Raw genomic sequence first — 24,050 nt, 5'->3', positions numbered from 1 at the left:
CATCTGGAATCTGACATCACTTTCTTACATTGATCAGTTAGGAAAAGTTCTGCTGCTTTGTTCTTTATTGAGAAGGACCAACTCTAGGTCCTTTATATATATATATATTTTTTTTTAAATATTTATTTATTTATTATGTATATAATATTCTTTCTGCGTGTATGCCTGAAGGCCAGAAGAGGGCACCAGACTTCATTACAGATGGTTGTGAGCCACCATGTGGTTGCTGGGAATTGAACTCAGGACCTTTGGAAGAGCAGGCAATGCTCTTAACCGCTGAGCCATCTCTCCAGCCCGGTCCTTTATATTTTTATAGAAACATCTAGAATCATTATGTGTATTTTTGTAAGAAAGTTCATTGAATATGAGATATGTATATATATTTCCTGCTTTGACTTTTTAGGTCGATTTATGAGAATTACCATCCTAAAAATACGGAATCTTCTAATATAGTGGTCAGCAAACTTTAACCTGTGAAAGTTCAGATAGTGAAATGTTGGGATTTAAATCATTACCCAGATCCCAAAAAGGAAACATAAATAGAAGAAAGATCTCCATGTCTAGTATCATTGGCCTGTTATCTTAGCTACTCTGAAGACTAAGGCAAGGAGAGTCTCAAGTTGAAAGCCAACCTGTACAGCTTAGAGAGACCCTATCTTTAATGTTAAAATGATAACAAAACAAAACACTTCCTACCTTCCTGATTCCTTAGGATGCTTGCCTAGCTTATATAAGCCCCCTATTCAGTATCTCATCATAAAAATACCCCCTCCACACACACAACACTTCTTATTAAAAAACCAATACTATTTCTTAGTAATGCCTCCTGCTTTGGCCCATTTATGCCTTTGTGTTACCTTAGTTCCTTGTTTTTATATAGTTGCTATGTGGTTGCTTTTTGTCTTTCTCACGTTTGGGCAGATCTGCCCAGTGTGGGTGATTTCAACTGAACATAAAACAAGTTCCAGCCAGTTTTCTCTAACTTGAGGGAATGGTGGGAGGTGAGATAAGCTGAGATCATTACATTAGATGCTTCCAGGGCTCTGCTTTGATTTTTTTTTTTTTTTTTTGGCTGTCTTGAGAGCTTCCCAATATAGAGGTCTATAATTCATTCTAGGCTCAGGCCACTCCTCAATTCTCAAATTTAGCGTAGCCCCATAATCTTCAGTTTCATCCTAGCCACTCACCCTCCTTGCTCAACTTCCTTCTCTTTCTTCTCAGCTGCTGTTTCTCTTTCCTCTTAATGAAAACAAAGAATAAAGGTATCTCTAGTTTCCTTTTCTCCACATTTGAAATGTTGGTGGGCATTCTGGGAATTGTTAGCTTTACATGGTAATAGATAGGCAGCTGTCTACTGATCTTCTGTGCCCTGCACCATGGCTGTTGGTGCTTCAGATCTATCGCTTTTTTCTTGTTTAGCGGCTGTATTAGCCACTTTCCTTACCACTGTGACAAACACCTGGCAGGAGCAACTTAAGAGATGGTTTCATGTGACTCATAGCTTGAGGGTTCAGTCCACAGTGGCAGAAAGGTGTGACAGGAGCATAGGGTGGCTGGTCACATCGTGTCTGCTGTCAGGAAGCAGAGAGAGATGAATGCTGATGCTCAGCTTGCTTGACCTGTTGACCCAACACATGGGGTGGTTCTCCCACTTTTATGAAAGCTCTTCCCTCCTCGGTTAAATGTCTCTGAAAATACTTTTGTGGATATATTCGAGCTTGTTTCTTAGGTGATTCTAAATCCTACCAAGTTAACAGTCAAGCTAACATCATAGTTGCTTTGGAGATTTTTCCTTTTCCTGTAGTTTTTTAAAATTTGGATTAGCCTTTATTCTTTCCTATGTTTATATTTTATTATGCACCAGAGGGGGAAATCTGTAATGTGACTGCAACTTGCTATCTTGTTCACTTTCAGCACTGAGGTGAACCCTGACCCTTGAGCATGCTAGGCAAATACCAAGCCATATTCCACGCCTGCAACTTGAAGTCTCATCCCAGACATTCCTTCTTTAGCTTTGATTTTCCACTGCTCTAGGTGACTTCTAATGCTCATTTTCCATATCTCCATACAGTTAGTTCAGGTTTCCATTAGGACAGGGAGTATTTGGGTTTTCCGCAGTGCTGTATTATATTAATATTTTGCTGGATTTGCTAAAAGAAAGACTTTACAGAAAATAAATTTAGTGATTTATTTGGACATTTAAGGACTTAATCTGACAGCACCAGAGAAGTATAGAGGTTCTGTTCAGGGACCGTAGATAGGAGCTGTCCCTGTAGTGCTAGTGGGTTACTGCACAGTGACTTCCTTATTCACTTCTCACAGATACAGGGTATGCACAAACTAGTCGTGCCTTCGGAGTTACCGTTTCTGTCACGTAACTTAATAATAGTTCAAATATTCCAGAGATTCAGTTATTTAAAATTTCTTGAGGGTATTTTGGAACTTTTAAAATTGTCTTACAGCCGGGCGGTGGTGGCGCATGCCTTTAATCCCAGCATTTGGGAGGCAGAGGCAGGCGGATCTCTATGAGTTGGAGACCAGCCTGGTCTACAAGAGCTAGTTCCAGGACAGGCTCCAAAACCACAGAGAAACCCTGTCTCGAAAAACCAAAAAAAAAAAAAAAAAAAAAAAAATTACAGTTTTTTTCCTCTGTGTGTGTGTGTGTGTGTGTGTGTGTGTAGTTATAGAGGTCTGTGGCTTCCTGCTTAGCTAGACAGCCTGGTCAACAGGCCACAGGCATCCTCTTGTTCTGTCCCTTCATGTCTTGTGGTTACAGACATGCACTGGCACACGGTTCTTTTCCTTTGGCACTGGGGACCTTAATTCAGGTCCTCATGCTGTGTGGACAGCACTCTTAACTTAGCTATCTCCTCAGTCGCTATAGAGTTTTGAAATTAGCAATGTAATTTTCTTTGTGCCTGAATCTGCATTTTTGAGAAAGAAATGTATCATGTTTGAAAAGGAGCTTGCACTAACTGCTTTGTCTTATGTGTGTATTGGCATGAAGGTATTGCCCAGTGGGGAAGGGCTTGCTTAGCATGTATCAGGCCCTGGGTTCCTCCCCAGTATGGTAAGGAAACTAAACAAGGGCCTGTCATGGGCAAAAACTGAAAGTTAGTTCCTCCCTCTGTCGTCCCTTTCTTCTCCTTCTCTTCCTTCTCCTCCTTCTTCTCCTCTTCCTCCTCTCCCTCCTCCTCCTTTTCTTCTTCCTCCTCTTCCTCTTCTCCTCCACTTTCTCCTCCTCCTCTTCCTCTTCTTCCTCCTCCTCCTCCTTTTCTTCCTCCTCTTCCTTTTCCTCCTCCTCCTTCTCCTCCTTTTCTTCCTATTCCTCTTCCTCCTCTTCCTCTTTCTTCTCCACTTCCTCCTCCTCCTCTTCCTCCTTCTCTTCCTCCACCCCCCTGCTGTTGTTTGAAGCAGTCCCTCTGCCTCAGTCTTTTAAGTGTTGAAATTGCTGGTGTGACCTTGTCAAAACAACTGGGTGGAAAATGATGTCTTATGATAGAATATTTGATAATTTCTGAAAAAAATAAGGAACAAAAATCAATTATAATCTTATCTCTTAGTTATTATTAGTATTTTAACACTGGAAAGGTTTTTCAGTATTATTTTCTGTATGTATTCTTATTTTTGCATTTACACTCTATGCAATTTTGAATTTTAGTTTTTATTCCAGGATATCTTAATACTGGTACTACTGAATTTTAGGCATCTTGTGTGCTGGGGGCCGTTTTAGTGATATTTCACTTGTGTTTTAAGAAACAAAGCTTGCCTGAAGATCTGCGAGTAAAACAGCCGCACTGATCAGCCTTACCGACCAGGCAGTGGTGACACACACCTTTAATCCCAGTAGCTATATCAGTTGCCATAGAAACTGGGCGGCAATGATGCATGCCTTTAATCCCTGCACTAGAGAGGACTATAAGACAGGAGGAGACAGCTCTCAGACTCAGTCTCATTCTGAGGATTCTTGGAGGCAGGATCACCATTTCAGACTGAGGTAGAGGTTAGAACCAATGGCTGCCTGTTTTGCTTTTCTGACCTTTAGTTGAACTCCAATATCAGTCTTTGGGTTTTTCTTTATCATGCTACAGGCTGTTCCTGGGTATGGATGTCTGTTCATCAGGTATCAATATTGTTCTCCCTCACCAAGTTGTGACAGTCAAATATGTTTGTAGCCATTTCCAAATGCTCTCCTGAAGGGAAAATCATGTGTGATTGAAAACTGACATTTTCTTCTTACCTTGAGAAAGTATTTATGTTATAATATTACAATTTCATAGGTATTATTTTCAGTTGCTGCATACTATTCCAGTTATATACATCTCCTTGGGTCTTAAATCAGGATTATGCTCATTCCAGTTGGTGGATACTCTCAGTTTTGCGAAGTTGTTCCATGCCTTGACAAATACGTACACTAATCTGTTAGGGGTATTTTTTTAAATTGTGATGAAAAATAACAAAATTGATCTTCTTTGCTATTTTTAGATATATCGCAGTGTTAGGCATATTCTCCTGTATTTACAGGCATCTATATTTACTAAGTAGTGACCTCTGGTGTTTGTTAGAGAACTTTAAGGTAAGCTTGTTTATTAGAAATCACAAGATATAACTAATATGCATTGTAGACCAAACAAGTGCATTTTAAATTAAGAGTGTCCTTGTCGTTTTATATGATGTTTCAGATTCCACTGTTTGGGATCATGTCATCGGATTCTGCAGATCCCTTCTACTGGATGAGAGTTATTCTTGCATCCAACAGAGGTATGCACTTCTGACCTCCATCCTGCCATCAGTTGTGGTTTTGTATGGGAGAGCTAGAACAGAAACCCATGACTTAGGAGGAGAAACCACTATTGTAATAGTGACAACAGTGGGTTTATTGTATGTGTTTTGTGTGTGCATGTGTGTTTGAATGTATGTGGTCTGTGCACATATGTATGTGTGCACAGTGAAGGTCAAAGGTTGACTAGTGTCTTCCTCGATCACTCTCTACTGTATAGGGTGGTCTGGGACTCTCAGATAGTCTCCTGCCTCTGCCTTCCAATTGCTGGGATTAAAGGTATGTGCAATCACGTCCAGCTCACTTTATGTACTGAGACTGAGTCTCCAATTTGAACCTAGAACTTGCCAGTTCTAGTGCTCTAGAACTTACTTCAGGTAACCCATGTCTATATCCTCAGAATTTGGATTACAAATGGTGTTTATGTGGGTGCTAGAGATCTGAACTCTACTTCAAGCTTGTGCCACAAACTCTTTACCCACTGAGCTGTTTCCTCAAGATATTAGAATCTCATGATTTGGCTGGGTGGTGGTGGCGCATGCCTTTAATCCCAGCACTCGGGAGGCAGAGGCAGGCGGATCTCTGTGAGATTGAGGCAGCCTGGTCTACAAGAGCTAGTTCCAGAATAGGCTCCAAAGCTACAGAGAAACCCTGTCTCGAAAAACAAAACAAAACAAACAAAAAAAATCCCATGATTTTCAGTATCAGGGAGATGATGATGTCCTGGACCAGAAGCCTCTTGAATTTCAGAAATAGTGATGCATGTTTGTGGGAAATATTTTTGAATAAATGGCAGGTTTTTTTGGTAGTTTTTTAGATTATAGGAGTAATATTGGTTCATTTACTTATTAAAATTGTGTGTGTGTGTTTGTATGCTTACACGTGTCACAATGAGCATGTGGAAGTCAGAAGAAAACTTTTTGGAGCTGATCTCTCCTTTTACATTTGCATGGATTGCAGGGATTGAACTCATGTTGCCAGGCTTGCCACAAAGTCTTCAATCATTGAGCCATCTCACCAGCACCACCCTCTCCTTTTCTATCCTTCAAATTCATTAACCGTTTCATATATTCTCGTCACACTTATTAATACCCCACCCCCATCACTACTAGCCCTATCTTCCCATCAAGTTCTATCCCATCCATCCCATTTTCATCTCTTGCTCTCTTTTTTCTTTCTTTAGTTTATTTTTATATTTTGGGTGTTTTGCTTAGATATATGTCTGTGTACCACATGCATAGCTAGTGCCCATGGAGGCCTATAGACAAGAAGTGTCTGTCCTGCCTGGTCCTGCAGCTGTTCAGTCCCAGAGAAACACACAGAGGTTTATATTAATTATAAACTGGTCTCTTAGCTTAGACTTATTATTAAGTAGCTCTTACAACTTAAATTAACCCATAAGTTTTGTCTATGTTTAGCCATGTGACTTGGTACCTTTTCTCAGTAAGGTATTCTCTGCATCTGACTGGGTGACTGACTCTGCTTTCCTCTTCCCAGAATTCTTAGTCTGGTTGTCCTGCCCATATTCTCTGCCTGGCTACTGACCAATCAGTGTTTTATTAAACTAATACATGTGACAAATCTTTACAGTATGCAAAAAGCATTATCCCACAACAGAGACCAGCACAAGATCCTCTGGAATTGGAGTTATAGATAGTTGTGAGCTACCATTTGGTTGCTGGAAATTAAACTGGCGTCCCCTGGAAGAGCAGCCAGTATTCTTAACGGCTGAACCATCTCTACAGGCCTCTTGTTTTTAGTGTTACTTTGTGACCTCGTGGGTTTAACCAGGGCAAGGGTGTGGAGCTGTCCTGGAACCTGAGTTCCTCAGTGGCTACATCACGGAGAACAAACGTTCAGTGGCTCCGTCTTGTGCCAACTGTATCTGCTGTGGGCTAATGAGTGCCATGGCCATAACATGTACATCCTACAGCATTTCAGAGCCTTCCTCCCATCATCCAAGTCTTCAATTCTTTCCACCTCTTTTTCTGAGTTGTTATCTGAACATGGGGATGGTGGTAGTAATATGATCCTTCCCATGAAGGCTGAACACTTAGTAGTCACTGTTTTCAGCACATTGGCTAGTCCTACGTCTCTGTATAAACGCTGTTCACTGTAGAGAGGGGCTGCTTTTATCAAGGCTGAATATAGCACTGGACTGTTGCCATATCCCTTGGCCAGGTGACAACGTCAGTCAGGTTCCGCCTAGCTATTCGTCCGTGCTTGGAGGGAAGTGTAAGATAAAGAAATGGCAGGTAGAAAAATTAATTAAAGATGATAAAGAAAAGACAGAGACACAAGATAGAGATGGGAGGACATCCTAGCAAATACTGAATCTGCCCCGTGTTTATTTCTTATAGGTTTTATATACCCCAGTCCAAAGAGGAGGGGGAAGATAAAAGACTTCTTTACCACAATACAAGGAACAAACAAAGTAATCACCTTCTCAATACCCAAAGCATCAAGTAACCACACCCTAGGTCAAACCATCCTGTTAATAACCACACCCTGGGATAAACCTCCTGTCATAACCTTGAAGGAGCACGAATAGGTCTGAACTGTCCTTCTTTTGGTGAAGGTGGAACAAATCCACATCCGTGGGCTCCCACAGTCTACGCATTCACTGTTTCTTGGAAGGTTTATTATTTTTTCAGTGAATCAGCATTTATAAAATGCACCAACATTTATGATGCATGTTTCTGGGGTATTGATAAATTTCAGATATTCATCCAGACCTTTTCTTTACATATTCATTCATAGAAATTGTTTACTCATTTTCTTCCTTTACAGGAACATTGATGGAATTGGGTATTTCCCCAATTGTAACATCTGGTTTGATCATGCAGTTGTTAGCTGGAGCGAAAATCATTGAAGTTGGAGATACACCCAAAGATAGAGCTCTGTTCAATGGAGCCCAGAAACGTGAGCAATGATAAAGTTATTTTCCAAATTTGAGGATGGTTTGGGGAAAGATGTTTCCTGTAGTTCTTTGGTTTTGTTGGTTTTTGTCTTTGGTTGTAAGCATGTACTCCTTTTTTATCAGTATTTGGTATGATCATTACCATTGGGCAAGCCATTGTGTATGTCATGACGGGGATGTACGGGGACCCTGCAGAAATGGGTGCTGGGATCTGCCTCCTTATCATTATACAGGTAAGAAATCCTGTGTTTTCATATGCTAATAAAAACAGTTTGGTCCCTTTTATCTAACAGTTCTGTAGGTAAATGATAGAATCATTTCTTCTGAGTCATTTTATTTAATTACATATTATAAATGAAGTGACACAATACATTGTTTTGATTTTAAAAAGTTTATTTTCATAGCTTTAGAGTCTGTCATTTAAAGAATTATGGACACCACTCCGTCATTGTTTGATATTTACATTCTGATGTCTCTGAAATCCTGATGTATTCCCTCAGTCAACAGCGCATTCCTGCTGTTGCCAGCCAGGTGGTAGTGGTGGGCATTCATCACGCTTGTGTGGCAGTCTGCTTGGCCATAGCTGCAAGGATTAGCATTCTAGCTGTTGGTTACTTTATGCACTGTTGGTATAGTAGATATATGAAGTTCCTTATTGGCTGAAGTCACTTCGGAAAACCCAGCATTATGATATAAACCTCTAGTTCGAGTTGGGAGGCTGCAGCGGAGGATTCTTGAACCAACAATTAGAGTCAAGCCTGTGCAACATTAAATTGTTATCATTGAAATGAAACATACTAGTCTAGAGAAAGCACAGTAACAGCAAACTTGATGAAAAACAGCTAAGTCTGAAATACCTAATTTGTAGTACTAAGATATTTTGTCGTAGTTTAACTGGCAGTCTTCAAACTTGCAGTCCTCTTGCCTCCACATCTTGAGTGCTCAGATTTTAGGTCTTTACCCAGGTTTCTAACAGTATTCTTTTCTTTCTTGGTGGAATATGGAACTATGATGCTCTGAATAATTTTAGTGCCTGCAAAATACCATCTGTATACCCAGGTACGAGTGTTGTATGGAGGTATTTGAGACAATGTCATATAGCTTGGATGGGTCTCAAACTTAGTATGTAGCTGAGGTGACATTAAGTTTCTGTTCCTCCCAGCCCTATGTCCCAGGTGCTAGCATTATACAGCTGCTGTACCATTATCTGGTTTATGAGTACTAGGGATTAAACCTAGAGCTTTGTGCATAGTAAGCCAGCTGCCAGTTTAACGACATCCCAGCCCTCCATGGAGTTCTGAAATGGGTATTTTAAAGACCAACATAATTTTGATTGTATGTAATGTTCATAAGATTTTTTAAAAGTTTTGTTAATAAAATATGTCTCCTGGGGTTCTGGTTACCTTGGAAATTCATTTGATCTATTGTATAAAATTAGAATTAATTTAGGATTTTTTCCCTAATAGTTCAAAAGATCAAATTCAGAAAATATTTTTTAAAATAATCACAAATGCCAGTATTTGAGAAATATGACAATCTCAGATGTGCATAATTTACCCCCCCCCCTTTTTTTTGTTAAATAAACCTTATATAGGAAGCAAGTCAAATAAGAAAGAGTATTCAGTGAGCCTGACTCAGGACAGAGAGATTGTCAGGTATCTGATAATAATATAATGGGTTATAACTATTTTGTCTGTGTTCTAGGGCAGGATTTTCAATGTATTATTGGGTCTTTGGTAACTTGCTGAGACCTAGTGCATTCTTTTCCAGCATAAAATGTGTGTCCTAAGAGCATAATGGTTCATTTATTTCTCCATTTACAAATCATGTGCTTGACATTATAGCCACTGGGAGTTGGAAAAGGAAAAGATGTAGAGGATGGGGCAAAAAGAATCCTCTGGACCCTGGCTTTAGTATCCTTCAGTGCTTATGGTTTTTTATATGCTGAGGACATCATGCTTGTTCTTGTTTCTTTAAAGCAGTGGTTTTCAACCTGGCACGGCGGAGGAATGCCCCTTTTGCAGGAGTCAAATATCAGAAATCCTGAATATCATGTATTTATATTACAGTTCATAACAGTAGCAAACTTAAATTTATGAAGTAACAATGAAAATAATTTTATGGTTGGGGTCGCCACACAAGGAACTGTATTTTATAGAGTCACAGAATTAGAAAGGTTGAGAACCTGTCCTTTTGTTTGTTTGTTTTTGAGACAGGGTTTCTCCAGGTAATAGTAGTCCTGGCTGTCCTGGAATGCATTTTGTAGACCAGGCTGGCCTCAAACTCACAGGGATCCACCTGCCTCTGCCTTCCAAGTGCTGGGATTAAAGGTGTGTGCTGCCACCACTCTGTATGAACCACTGCTTTAAAACATTTGCTTTATGCAGCAAATAAAGTTTTATGATTTTTTTGTTTAATTTTTGTTTTCTTTTGGAGTTAAGGATTGATTCAGGGTCTTAAAAATGCTAAATCTGCATTGTCACAGAGACACTCCATTAGCATAAAGTAGACTTGAGTTGTCTTCTTAAAAAGACATTCAGAACTAGTATCAAGCCCTCAGAACATTTTGTACCAGTGTAATTTCTCTGGCACCTTCCAAAAGTTAGGCTTAGAGTCAAGGAATGTAGCTTAGCAGCTCTGGCCTGGTTAGGTGAGGTAGCTTTTACAGCATTTCAGGCTATTTTAATGTTTCTTTTGCACATTGAGAAATCTCATTATTTCTGAGATTGAAATGAGCAAATATGTATTAGCTTGTTGACATAAATTCTGGTATATAAATATCTGTGTTGTGATGAATTCTTCTAGTGTTAATGTATAAAGAAAAATGTCATGTTTGATTGCTGGTGGGCAGTGATCCATTTGTGTCTTTTCAAGGGATTGCTAACACTGACAATATGTGGCTACACTGAAGATCTATGATTGGATCAGTGTGTGTTCACCTAGAAACATAGGTTTTTGAAAACTGTTTGCATGCTGTATGGAAGGTATTTCTCACTTTGTTTTTGTTTCGCTCACATAGTGCTCTTTCCACTAATTGATTTTGAAATCTAAATTGAGTCTTGGTTGAAATTAAAAAGTAAATAGAAAGTATCATTGTGCATGGCACATAGTAAAGGTAAGTGTGTTTTGTCAAGCTAAGTGGAGTGGGTATGCACACCCCACTTGACATCCAGTGCACTTTTACACCCACTCAGAGGGTCATAGTGTGCATTCGCCTGTTTACCGGTCACAGTTCTGTTCTCCCTGGGCTTCATGGAGATGCTGCTGTCATTCTCTGCTTCCTCTTCCTCGTCCACAAGCACACATGGTGTTTACTAGCTTTTCTGTTCCTTAAATGGCACAAACGATTCCTCATTTAGATTTATCTATACTTTCTAACTCCTCCTGGGAAAATATGAGTCTCATTCTCAAGGATATTCATGAACAATTCTAGGTGTATTATTCTGCACAGGGGACTTCATTATTGTAGGACTTCTTGTGTCTTTGGACAGACCATCTATCTGTCAGAGCCAAGACTACTGATTTATGAGTATGCACCCTCCCCGTCAGTGGGGATGGGTTACTGTTACTGGATTTGTGACAGGGAAAACTCAACTTGGTATTTTGACACAATTGGGTAATAAATAAAACCCAGCCCTAACTTTCCTTACCTTGTCAAAATATCAAACTTGATTTTCATACAGTGATAGGTTACAGTGATCTCTCACAGGAGTTTCAGAGTTATGCCCCTTTTCCAGTTGTTTGAAAGTCAAACTAAAAACTTTAAAAAGACAAGTTAGGCTTTGTACAAGCACTGAAGTGGCATTTAAGAAAAGACAAAAAACCAACTACAGTGTGTAAGGTAAGCATGCTCAAATGGTATAATGCAGCTTGACGTGTTCATTGACAGGTGATAGTAGGTAAGGTGTGTAATGAGGGTGGGCTGCTTGAGTTGGGAGGAATCAAAACTACTTCCTTGTTTCTGTAGGGGAGGATGTAGAGTGTAAGGTAGTAAGATTGGGGCTCATGCCTTATTTCCCTCTCCAGAAGATTATTCTAGCCAGAAAGAAGCCATATCACAGAAACTGTGGTTTGGTTTTATTGATACATGTTTTTATAGATGTATCTTCTCCAGGAATAGCCATAAGCTAAATTTAGTATGTTTTTATTAAAAAAAAAAGATGAACTAGAAAACATAGTGAAGTCTTAGCTTTTCAAATTTGTATGCAATCTTTGTCATAATAAGCATAGCATGAATTTTTGTATTACAATTTCTATACTCAATTGTGCTCTAGTTTTTGGCTTATTCTATATGTATTATATAGAAGATGTATTACTTTGTAAAAAGTGTTAATTTCATCTTATCCGTTAGGGAGTGAAGAATCTCTTAATTTTTCTGTAATTTATTTGGCCTTTTACATACATGGAGGTATTTGGACTATTTTATGTTTCTTCCTTTCAAATTCTAAGCTGTGATTATTATTTAGTGCCTCTACCATGGGCACAATTTAAAAATTGTAAGTGAAACTATCTAGCTGGTATAAATATAACTCTGAGGTGAAACGTTTGCTATATAAAGAGGCAGCAGTCCTAGTCCTTGGATTTTTAGGTTGACCGGCGACTAGATTAGAGCAGGCAGTGGCTGCAGATAGCACAGCGGTGAAGAGCAGTGCTTGGGTTTGACAATGGGAATGCACAAACTGTGAACTAGCCATTCGTCTGCCCCTTCCTGAGTTTATTCTTGCTTCTGCTTACGTGCATTTCTTTCCCCACAGTTGTTTGTTGCTGGTTTGATTGTGCTGCTGTTAGATGAGCTGCTACAGAAGGGTTACGGCTTGGGGTCTGGTATTTCCCTCTTTATTGCCACCAACATCTGTGAAACCATTGTCTGGAAGGCCTTTAGTCCCACTACCATTAACACTGGCAGAGGTACATTGCACAGTGACTGCAACTGCACGAGCTTTGCTGGATGTATGCTGAAAATGAGTCTGTAATGCAGCAGCACATGCCTCTAGGCACTCCAGTTTGCTACCCTAGACCACGAATGCTAATTGTTTAAAACGTAATGAGCAGAGAGATGTGTGAAGTATGCAGTAGTAAGTCCAAAAGAGTGCATCTAACCTCTGCTTGTTTAAAGTTTCAGTGGTTGCAAACTGTATTACAATTTTGTTGACCTTGCTTAAGCCATTGCTGCCAGAGTCATTTACCTCCCCGATTGCAGCTTTACCGGAAGGACAGAAAGGTAGTGGATTACGATTTGGCCGTCCTCTGAGAGCACTCTTACCCTTGCCTCTCTAGCTGGCTTTGTATTAGCATCTAAGGTTTGAAAGATTTCATTCTGTTTTTTTCCCTGTATCTCTTTGCACTTTTTAGTTGTCATTCTGTCCTAACTAGTCAATGTCTAACTTTGATCCCAGCCTTAAGAAAATACTGATAATTTATTAACATTCTTGGTGCAGTCAACTAAAGGCAAGCATGGTAGATAAACATGCCTGCTCTGATTCTGACATTTTTATTCTGCTTTGCTGCTGCTTTTTATTATCCCTAAAAACACTTCCTTCCTTTCCCTAAAGGAGAGGCAAACTTTTATGAATGAAAATTGCAGATTTATGTTGAAATTTGCCTCCATGATAGAAACATGTTTAGAACCCACACGCATGGCCGTGTCACAAAGCCATACGTATAACAGAGTCATCAATTGGTAAATTGACTCGAGGTTCAAGTTATTTGTTTAGACTTTTGAGACGACTTTGGAAGAGGCACCCACAGTTCATTTCTGTCTCGATTTCTCAGGTACGGAGTTTGAGGGTGCAGTCATAGCTCTATTTCATTTGTTGGCCACCAGGACAGACAAAGTCCGAGCCTTGAGGGAAGCCTTCTATCGGCAGAACCTCCCCAATCTCATGAATCTCATCGCCACAGTTTTCGTGTTTGCTGTTGTCATATATTTTCAGGTAAGTGTAACCTTTTCACTGATGTCATTGCTCTTTTTCTGGTAAAAAGAATGCTGTTTGAAAGGATGGTGTCTAATAAATCAGCTTTTCAAGAACAGTTTGCCCTAGTTTGAAGGTGGAAAATACTAGCTATGAACTAGAAAAAAGGGATCTTTGGGGAAGGGACAAATTTTATTGCTGGTTTGTCAATTCTCTGCTGCTACCCTTTCCTCTCTCTGCAATCTTTGATATGCAGTTCCTCTTACTAGTGATTTCATTTTTAGGGATTTCGTGTGGACTTGCCCATTAAGTCGGCCCGGTATCGCGGACAATACAGTAGCTATCCCATCAAGCTCTTCTACACATCAAATATTCCCATAATTCTCCAGTCTGCCCTAGTGTCAAACCTGTATGTCATTTCCCAGATGCTGTCTGTTCGATTTAGTGGCAACTTCTTAGTAAACTTACTAGGACAGTGGGCCGTGAGTATGTTTATTTTTATTAAATATTTAAAATTTATATTTCATAGTTGTATTTTTAACTGATTGAGATAGATATTGAAGCATTTTGAAATTTATTTACCTGTATCATTTTGTTATTTGGAAAATTTGGCAAATGTTCTAAGACTAAGATTGCCAGGTAGTTTTGAATGTTTTACTATATGGAAAGCATTTTCTTACATCATCTGAATAGCTTTTTAGGCTAAAAATTTTTAGGCTAAAAATTATAGTTGCTTTCACAAAACTTGTTTTGTAGTCTTTGTTGTTTATTGACATGGTCTCACGCTATAGCTCAGGCTGACTTGGCAGTCTTCTTGCCTCAGTATAGCCTCTATGTAGCCCTGGCTGTCCTGGAATTTGCTCTGTCAGCCAGGCTGGCCTCAAACTCACAGAGATCGTCAGCCTCTGTCTCCTGAAGTGCTGGTATTAAAGTTGTGAGCCACCACCACCTGGCTTGATTGTTTTCTTAAAACTTCAAAATGCAATGGTTTTCCATTTCAGATTCTAAATATAATCAGAGATTAATTATAGATTGTATATCTTTCCTCCAGATTTCATAGATCTATTTTTTTAAAACCCACTCTTCTGTTAATGATCTATTCAAAACAAAGTGTCTTGCACAAAATAAAGTACATAATTTTGAAGGACTGAAGGATACAAGGTTAACTTCTTAAATTATATAGCCTCATTTGCTGTTGTGTTTCAAATCAGCATGAGCTGGTGAAATGGCTCAACAGGTAAAGGTGTTTGCTAAGAATAGACCTGGAGATCATGAAAGGGTGGCAGAAGCAAACCAGTTCCACAAACGTGTCCTTTGACCTCCATGTATACTGTGCCATGCTCATATCAGCACACACCACCCACAGGCATCGTGTACACTCACAGAACAATAAAGTTTCTCTTTAAAAAGTTAAAACACTAATTATTTTTGAAAAATTCAAACATGTATATTCTGGCCATGACAGTTGTAGTCTTAAATATGCAGAAAGCTAAAGCAGATCACCTCAAAAGAGTTTGGGGTCATTTTGGGCACCATAGTGAGACTTCATCCCAAAACAGAGACAAATCTTAAGGTTTATGGTGCAATACATTCTATGGCATGCGCTTGGTATTCCAAGCCCTGGGTTTATCCTTAGCAACAAACAAAAACCCTAGTATTCTCAACTAGTCAGGTTGACCATTGTTTGTTTTAATTCTTGTTTGATAGGATGTCAGTGGGGGAGGACCTGCTCGTTCTTACCCTGTTGGAGGCCTCTGCTACTACCTGTCACCTCCTGAGTCCATGGGTGCCATATTTGAGGATCCTGTCCATGTAGTTGTATATATCATCTTCATGTTGGGATCATGTGCATTCTTTTCTAAGACATGGATAGAAGTGTCTGGTTCGTCAGCCAAAGATGTAAGTATATGACTAGTTAAAAATACTTTTGTGGGGCTGGAGAGATGGTTCATTGTAAGAGCACTGGCTGCTCTTATAAAGGACCCGGGTTCAATTCCCAGCACTATTCACACCTGTCTGTAACTCCAGTTCTAAGGCTTCTGACAGCCTCATACAGGCATACATGCAGGCAAAACACCAATGAACATAAAATAAAAATATATTAAACTTTTGTAAAAATCATAGTATTTGGATTCTAAAATACAGTTTTTAGCTTTGTTCATATATTCTTAGTAAGACATATCCCTAACAGGCTAAAATATTGGTTCTTTTGGACTTTTACTGTGGCTTTATGATCCTCTAAAACTTACAGAACTAATACAAAAAATGCTGAGAGTAGCCAGCCAGTTGTGGCGCATGCCTTTAATCCCAGCACTCTGGAGGCAGAGGCAGGCAGGCAGTTCAAGACCAGCCTGGTCTACAAGGTTAGTTCCAGGACACCTAGGGCTGTTACACAGTGACCTTGTCTCAAAAAACCAAGGAATTAAAAAAAAATATATTAAAAAATTCTGAGAGTACAGATGTAATGTATGAGTAGCATATGCTTGGCAGCACTGAAACCTCAGTTCCCTGTTTAATATGAGCGATACAGTGCCAGTGTTGAGGCTCTTCTAGTGTAGAAAGCAAGTTTATTTCAAGTCTTCTTTCTGGCCAGGTGGCTAAGCAGCTGAAAGAGCAGCAGATGGTGATGAGAGGCCACAGAGACACCTCCATGGTCCACGAGCTGAACAGGTACGCTCATAAAGTCATTTCCTTGATCATTGAGGGACATGGATTTATTAAAATTCAGTTTTCTACTCTTCATAAGAGAACTAAAATCAACTAAGTCTTAATTGTTCTCCACATAAGGATTGGCCCTTTTATAATCTTTTTAAAAATTATTATTATTTTTTTTTAAAGTGTGCCTCACCACCTCCTGGTTTTTTATTTATTTACTATGTATACAATAGTCTGTCTGTGTGTATGCCTGCAGGCCAGAAGAGGGCACCAGACCCCATCACAGATGGTTGTGAGCCACCATGTGGTTGCTGGGACTTGAACTCAGGACTAAAATTTATTTTTTTAAAATACCATTTTTTTTCCCTTCTCCCCCTCTAGTGTACTCCCCCCCACCTGCTGTCTCTCAGGTTCACAGTATCTTACATTCCTAAAGAAGTGTCTGTGTATATATATATTCATCATAAATTTATACATTTATATATATTATATATAAAATCTGCTCAGTCTTTTTGTTACATGATAAATATACATGATTTTAGAGCTAACCATTTGGTATTGGATAACCAGAGGCTCTTCTTTGGGGAAGGCTGTTTTCTCCTGCTCTCAGTATTCCTTAGTTGCCTGTAGTTGTCTAGGGTTGGGTCCCTTCTATGTCAGCATGTCTACTGGTGTTGTTCTTAAGGCTTTGTTTAGGCAGCCTATATAATTTAAAATTGGAACTGCTACCATTGCTCACCCCAGTGTTGACGTAATGCATATTAGTAGTTCTGTGTTGGCTAGTTGTACGTGAGCTACCAGGGAAATTCTAAGACCCTGGCACCTCACATTCCGGAAATAGGATTTGTTCTCAGGTATCGGGTGTTTGGTCTTTGGTGACAGTTTTATTGAGATAAAATTCACGTACCACTTAATATACAATTTGAAACATATAATTCACACCTTTAACCTGAGCACTTGGGAGACTCAAGTTCAAGACTAGCCTGGGCTACCTTATAAGTACCAAGCCAGTACAACAGAACCCAGTTGTGTATTGTTCATTAGTTCAGCAGTTTCTTAAACTGGCCCTAGTATTCCTATCTCAAATTATTTTATGTGTATGAAGGTTTTGCCTGTGTATATATGTGCCTGGTTTGAAATTTTTTACCCTACAAGAGGGAACTTAAGGATACTTGCAAGAATAGTACATAGTTTAGCCAGGTGTGGTGGCACATGTCTCTCTGATCCTGAAATTCCTGAAGTGGAGGTTGGATGAGCTCAGGGCCAACCCTCATTACATGAGTTCAGTCTAAACAAATAAACAAAACCCCCAAATTTTAGTTAGGTGTGGTAGCTTATTAATCACAGTACTTGGAAGCTGAAGCAAGTGGATTACTATGAGTTCTAGGCCAATTTGAGGCTATAGATACATGTCTGAAAAAATATATGTACTATATATTCACTGTAACATACACTATGTTTTATATGTAGAGCATATTTTGTACATATATATATCCACATGTATGTATGTATGTATGTATATATACACACACAAAATATATGCTCCATTTGTATGATAAATAATACTTAAATTTCAGCCCAGAATCTAATCCTCTGTCCTAAAAATTGCATTGCCTTGCAGCTATTATTTTTAAAATCTGGGGTTTCATAATCATTGCCTTAGTCTCCCATCTGTTGGGGACAGTGTCTCAGTAGTTAGGACCTGTTCTGACTAGTTTGCATCTCTTTAGAGGGAACCATTTCGAGCAAAACTAGACATTACGTTGCGTCTAGCTGTTGTTTTCTTTCCCTGTTTCCCCACTGCCTGATTGAAGTTCTTTTGTCTTTCAGGTACATCCCCACAGCAGCTGCCTTTGGGGGCTTGTGCATTGGTGCCCTGTCGGTATTAGCAGACTTCCTTGGGGCCATTGGCTCTGGCACTGGGATTCTACTTGCAGTCACTATTATTTATCAGTATTTTGAAATATTTGTTAAGGAACAGGCTGAAGTTGGAGGGATGGGTGCTTTGTTTTTCTAAATGTTCATATATTTCTTTGCGTGTATGAAAGGGAAAATATTTTGACATACTGTTTCTGTCAAATAATGCGGATTCCCTTTTTTTCCCTCAGTCTGTTTTTAGTGCTAATTGTCCCATTTCTGAAATGGGCACCAAGCTAAGCCTGTGTGCAGCATTAGTACCAGCTGCCTTAAAACTGAAGTTTACATTATTTGTTGGCACCGTCCATCTAGTGTTGCCCGTGATGCTGGGATGCAGTGTATCTGCTTAGCTGTTGGTCAGACAGCAAGACAGTGACATGGACTAGCTTTGCACACAACATTCAGAACACCGAATATTCCCTTGTTTAAAAATAAACAGTGCAAATTGAAATTGCCACTTTCCAGTATTTTTGAGCTTCCCTAATGAGTTACGGAGCATTTATATCTAATGTATATTTTAGATAATTTTTATACTTTTTTAACTCATCGTATCCATGTTCTTGACCTTCCCTCACCAGCCCTAACCCCTCTTTATTTGTCTTATCTCCAAACTGCCACTTAGCCTGGATGGGCAATAGTCAAACATCGAAGTTATTTCTGTCACTGGAAACAATTGTTTTTAATTCTTCCTGCTTTTCATTCGTCCTCTTCTCCCAGTGACAGCTATGAGTGCTGTGCAGCTGCACTGGCTCTGCCTTCTCCTTCCAGCACTCAGTGTGATGACCATTAGTACTTCTCCTTTCCCCAAGCAGTGTCTGTAGTTGAGTGGAAGTGAACAATGAATAATTCAAACTAGGACTTTGTCTCTTACATGCATAGCAGGACCCAAACGTAAACAGTAGACAATAAAGTTTTATTTAATAAAACTGTTGCAGTTGTGTTGGAAAAATAAAGAGATGTGGTATTAAATGTTCTCTTAAGATTAATTTTGTAGACTCATTGTATTTTCTATGGAAACCATCCAGATATGCTTAAAGAAGTTAGATGTAGTCATAATTCAGTTGTAAATTCCTGAAGGGCAGTGGCAGTTGAAGGGTGTTCATGCATATTTAGAAAGGGACAGGCAAAGTGTCTCAAAACATACTCTAGCATTTTTAGAGTGCATACTTTATTTTCCAAAAAAATTATCAAATTTAATTTTTAAGTTATTTTCAGAAGTACAGTTTTCAATCATTGATTTCCTTAGTAGGAATGGGAGGTAGTACTGACTTAGCTTGGATCATGAAGTCAGATAACTACAGAGGTGAATGAAGTCAGGCACCGGAAACACCCCGGGGCATTAGGACCCATTTTGTGTGTTTACAGAGGAATGCAATAGGGCAGCTTCCTTAGAAATGTAGGCAAATAACCAGTTTGGGAGGAGTGAAGATGTCAGATGGCCAGCCCTCTTGAGTCTCACTTCACCTCCAAAGCAGGTCCTTCTGAGGTGCACAGGTGATACAAATGGCACTAAGGACAAGTCTAGGAGGTACTTGTTCCTGCTCAGTTGCACTTCTAGAACAAAGAGACACAAAGGCCAGGGAGAATGGGACAAATGTTGTGTCCTGGCCAATACCAAAGGCCATTCCCATTGCACCTGGCTCCAGAGTTGCCCCATGGAGAGGATGAATGTATGGAGCCTGTTTCTTCATTTGAGAGGATGAAGCAACATGGGGAAAGAAAGATCCTGGGGAACTCATGGGAAAAACTAGTATCTTTGGAGAGATATCATGCTTGTGATTAGAAAACAAGTTTTTTTTTTTTTTTAAAGTGTTAAAATCATAGGGAAGGCTACTGTTGTATAAAAAAGGTGGGTCTTAATTTTCACATTCATTAGGAAAGCAGATTTGGTTTATAAAATTCCAGAATTATTTCCATACTCAAGTCCAATATAAAGATTTGTAGAAAGAGCTTATACTTTTTCATAAAAATACCTGTTGGTGATAACACTTAGCATGGATCCTGACTGTACATGGGTAAATCACTTTGTAAGGTTCAGAGAGTTTGCCTTGACCTGGATCCAGCTGCAAACATACTGAGCTGGTCAACAAGCATCATGCTGAGAATGCTGCTAGAGGCTGAGCTGCAAGACAACAATCCTTGAGCTGCTACAGTAGTCAACACAATAGCTGAGCTCACCAGAACAAGGACACTGGCAGAACTGTTGGCTGATGAGTTTTCCATGCACTGGATGGAAATCATTGTTGCATTCCCAGTATAGTTTTACCTTTCAGATAGCTGGCTAATATATCTCCCTATACCCATGCCTGTTGACGTCAATATACACCTGGAGTCGATGCCAATCTTCCTATGGATTAGCTTTAGTGGACAATGTTCTGAGGTAAGGACAGGAAATTAAAGTACATGCACACTGCAGGAAGGGCCCTGAGTTTTCCGTCTCTTAGCTTTATTTAGCCTTTAATATATTAAGAGTTGACCACGTTCACTACGGAAGCATTGGTCTTGGCATGTTTTAGGAATTAAATGATCTTACAAGGATATCAAATACATTTTAAAAGTTATTTTTGAGATAAAGTTTCATTATGCAGCCCAGGCTGGCCACATTTATGATCTTGCCTCAGCCTCCCAAGAAGGTGGATTACAAGCATGTACCACAAGTAGCTAAATATTTACTGCAAATGTTATTCTCTGTTGACTTTACATTTAAAGTACCCAAATTCCATAAGGCAAATCAATTAGAATTAGGAGAAGCCAATTAATTTCCTTTCAGAGTCTCTCTTTTAAAACTCTTATTTTGGCCAGGTGTGGTGGTGCATACCTTCAATCCTAGCACTTGGAGAGGCAGATACAGGCAGAGGATCTCTAGGAGTTCAAAGGCAGACTGGTCTACAAAGCAAGTATCAGGCCAGTTAGAGCTACAGAGTGAGACCTTGTCTCAAAACAAAACCTAACCCTCTTCTTTTGAAATCTAATCAAAATCTTATTTTGAATCTAATAAATAGCTATTTGCAGACCTAAGTACATAATTTTTATTTTAGGAGTTGAGGATGGAAATAGCTGACCTAATTTGGAGCTTAAGTCTATTCCTGAGAAATACCCTCACCTTCTAGACTAGGTGAAGTTTAAAAAATCTTAACATACATATCTACATTTATGTTCTTTCTCATGAGCATTTAACAAGTTTAAATGAAGGTTACATCTTCTCTGTAATTATAATTCCATGCCACATGCAGTCTGGGCTGCTTTTATTTTATGAAAAAGCTGATTTCCGATCTACATTAAACTTAATTGAATACATTGAACGGTGAAGGCCTTATGGTCTCATTTACAAAACATGGCCAGTGTCCTTGGCCTTAAAATTTGAGGAAGGGCACTTCGAATGGCTTCGAGTTCGCGTGTTTCAGTGCCAGAGCATAGGCGTAGACCCTGGCATCCACTGTAAGATGTTCTTCTGCTACCAAAGCTAAGGAAGCAAAGATGACAGTTTAGAGATGATGACAGGAGGGCCTAGACAATCACTGTTCACAGTATATGGCAGTTCCTATATTAGATGCTGGGGACACAGTCTAAAGTTAACACAGTAAAGGATTAAAAGTAGCGACACAAATGTCCCATCAGGACAGCATGCAGCCATCTCACTGGCCCAGTGTCTCCTAGCCACTTATTTGGGAATAAGCTCAAAGGACTGATCCTTGAGGTCGGGGTCATGTCCTATTCACCTGTGTACAGCAGAAGTATATGCCACTCTGTGACAAACCAACATGAATGTTGATTCCTGTGGTTTGATTACACTGGTTAGGCAAATTGGTTGTTTCACCCTCCTCTCTTTCTTGCTGAATTATCCCCTCCTAAGACCAGAAGGGAAGTCAGGTGAACGAGAGAGAGAACCCTATAAAGGACATTCTATAAACAAAGAACCCTATAAAGGATATTCTACAAACAAAACATTTACCACATACTGTTTAAGCACCTGGAGGCTAAGCACTTTGCCTGCATTACCTGTCTAATTTTTCTCATGCATCCTCACAGGAAGAGGCTTACTTGATTCAAGAAAACAAGAGACTAGTAATAATGAATGGTGGCAGAGCCTCAAACTCACCAGGCCTGTCCGATCATTAGCTGTACTGCCTAATACTGGCTGCCATGCCTTTTCTGAATAAATGGTGGCATTTAATTTGACTTTGAGGTATTCAGATGATTTCTATCTCAGGTCTAGTTTTTGAAAAGGTGAAGAAATTGAAGCTGTCTGGGAATATAAAACCATAGTTTTTTGAAAGATAGTCACTTAATTTTTAAACAGCAACAGACATTTCAAAATAGAGCTCTCTGCTTAAGGGAAGCCATAAATCACTGGCATGGGAGGAATTAAGGACTATTCCTACAGTTTTAGGTCAATGAATACTTGTTATTTTATGTTAATCTCCAAAGTAATTACTTAAAAACCCTAGCAAAAATAAGTTATCTGTTTCCTGAAAGAGATCTATAAAAAAATTGGGATCATGAAAGGCTCTGCTTCTTCACAAATGAGTGAATAGCGGTCCACAAAGCTGGGGTCCACAAAGCTGGGGCACAGAGGAGCACCTGTGCCACCTCCTCAGTAACAGGATCTAGGGAAGGTATCAATATCTTACAGGATTTTTGCACTCTTTGTGGATGGGCTGATCTAACCAACCGGCCCTGATTTACTAAGGTTCATTCTATCAGCTTCTCAGTCAAGGTGTGGAGGGCTGCTGTCAGAGTTTACCTTGATTTAACTTGACTGTCCACAAAGACACCTAATACACCAGTGCAGCTGGACTACATATTTACACCCGGGCACGTGCTGATTAAAGAACTCAATAGTTTTGGTTAGACAGCAGGAAAATAATCACTATTATGTAGGAAAATTTAAAAAGGACCCTATTAAAGCATTCCCTCAACACAATTTTTTTTTATATATTTCAAATTGTACATCACTTGAAAAAGAAAACTAGCATTGGTCCACAGTAATTTTCAAAGATTTTAGGTGTCTGACATTAATGAGATGAAGATGAGGGAATTACACTAATGTCCTAGTGGATAGAAATGGGAACAGGGAACCAAGAGAAGGCTAGGTAATAACCTTAAGGTGCTTACCGTCCAGTCTAGTCAGTAGGTCATTCTTTGGTAAAGAAATCACTTCCACAAATTCTAAACAAACAGAATACAGTGAAAATAAAGTTGAACAGGAGTGAATCCCAACAGCCCCAAATGTCTGCAGCCGTCATTACCACTACACTAAGCCATCACAGGGCCAGCCATTGGGAGTTGAATAACATACCTCCATCCCCTGCAAATAAAAAGAGGGAAGAACATTTATATTTTAGTACAGCCTGCTGCGGCAAGCCTTTGGAAGACTTCAGTGCAAGTATAAAAACTGGAGAAGAATCTAACAGAAACCCAAGACTACTAAATATATCATAGTAAAGTCAATTTCAATAGCATAACAATGTCATTCTCCAAATCAATCATTTCACAGAAAAATTTAAAGCATATCCTGTAATGCATGTTTGCCACATTTATACCTGTGGACAAATACACAATAGAAAATTTATCATTTTAACCATTTTTAAATTAAGATTCAGCAAGAGTAAATATGAGTTATGCAAATGTTACCACCCTTAAGCTCACAATCTTTTACCACCCCAAACTGAAAGTTGGAATTCTTCCATGTCTTATGAATATATGCAGTTTAAACAATTAAGCATTTAAAACTGGCTGCAAGAGATAATGAAGCATATGCAGGAGTAATTTACAAGGATTAGAAATTACCACTCAAACACGATTTACTATGGTGTGTGTGTATTGATAACCATGTGTACTGATAATTCACCCGTCTATTAATCCA

General features: G+C 39.3%; 2 protein-coding genes across 2 annotated transcripts in view; one reads left to right on the top strand and one right to left on the bottom strand.

Annotated features, from left to right (window-relative positions):
- Sec61a2 (SEC61 translocon subunit alpha 2) overlaps window positions 1-19,121 on the top strand; it is a 26,350-nt gene extending 7,229 nt beyond the window's left edge. The window contains exons 4-12 of the mRNA XM_057788060.1: window positions 4,683-4,761; window positions 7,571-7,702; window positions 7,824-7,933; window positions 12,455-12,608; window positions 13,473-13,633; window positions 13,897-14,094; window positions 15,320-15,511; window positions 16,206-16,282; window positions 18,098-19,121. Coding sequence (XP_057644043.1) covers window positions 4,683-4,761; window positions 7,571-7,702; window positions 7,824-7,933; window positions 12,455-12,608; window positions 13,473-13,633; window positions 13,897-14,094; window positions 15,320-15,511; window positions 16,206-16,282; window positions 18,098-18,284 — 1,290 coding nt within the window. The 3' untranslated portion in view covers window positions 18,285-19,121. The remainder of the gene's footprint in view (window positions 1-4,682; window positions 4,762-7,570; window positions 7,703-7,823; window positions 7,934-12,454; window positions 12,609-13,472; window positions 13,634-13,896; window positions 14,095-15,319; window positions 15,512-16,205; window positions 16,283-18,097) is intronic.
- The window catches only part of Nudt5 (nudix hydrolase 5), a 23,521-nt gene continuing 18,547 nt past the window's right edge, over window positions 19,077-24,050 (bottom strand). The window contains exons 8-10 of the mRNA XM_057788065.1: window positions 23,484-23,492; window positions 23,300-23,353; window positions 19,077-21,647 (exon numbers count right to left, since the gene is read on the bottom strand). Coding sequence (XP_057644048.1) covers window positions 21,538-21,647; window positions 23,300-23,353; window positions 23,484-23,492 — 173 coding nt within the window. The 3' untranslated portion in view covers window positions 19,077-21,537. The remainder of the gene's footprint in view (window positions 21,648-23,299; window positions 23,354-23,483; window positions 23,493-24,050) is intronic.

This window comes from Chionomys nivalis, chromosome 13 (genome assembly GCF_950005125.1).
Source record: "Chionomys nivalis chromosome 13, mChiNiv1.1, whole genome shotgun sequence".
Classification (NCBI taxonomy): Eukaryota; Metazoa; Chordata; class Mammalia; order Rodentia; family Cricetidae; genus Chionomys; species Chionomys nivalis.
Note: the sequence above shows the minus strand (reverse complement) of the source record. Positions and strands in the feature narration are given on the sequence as shown.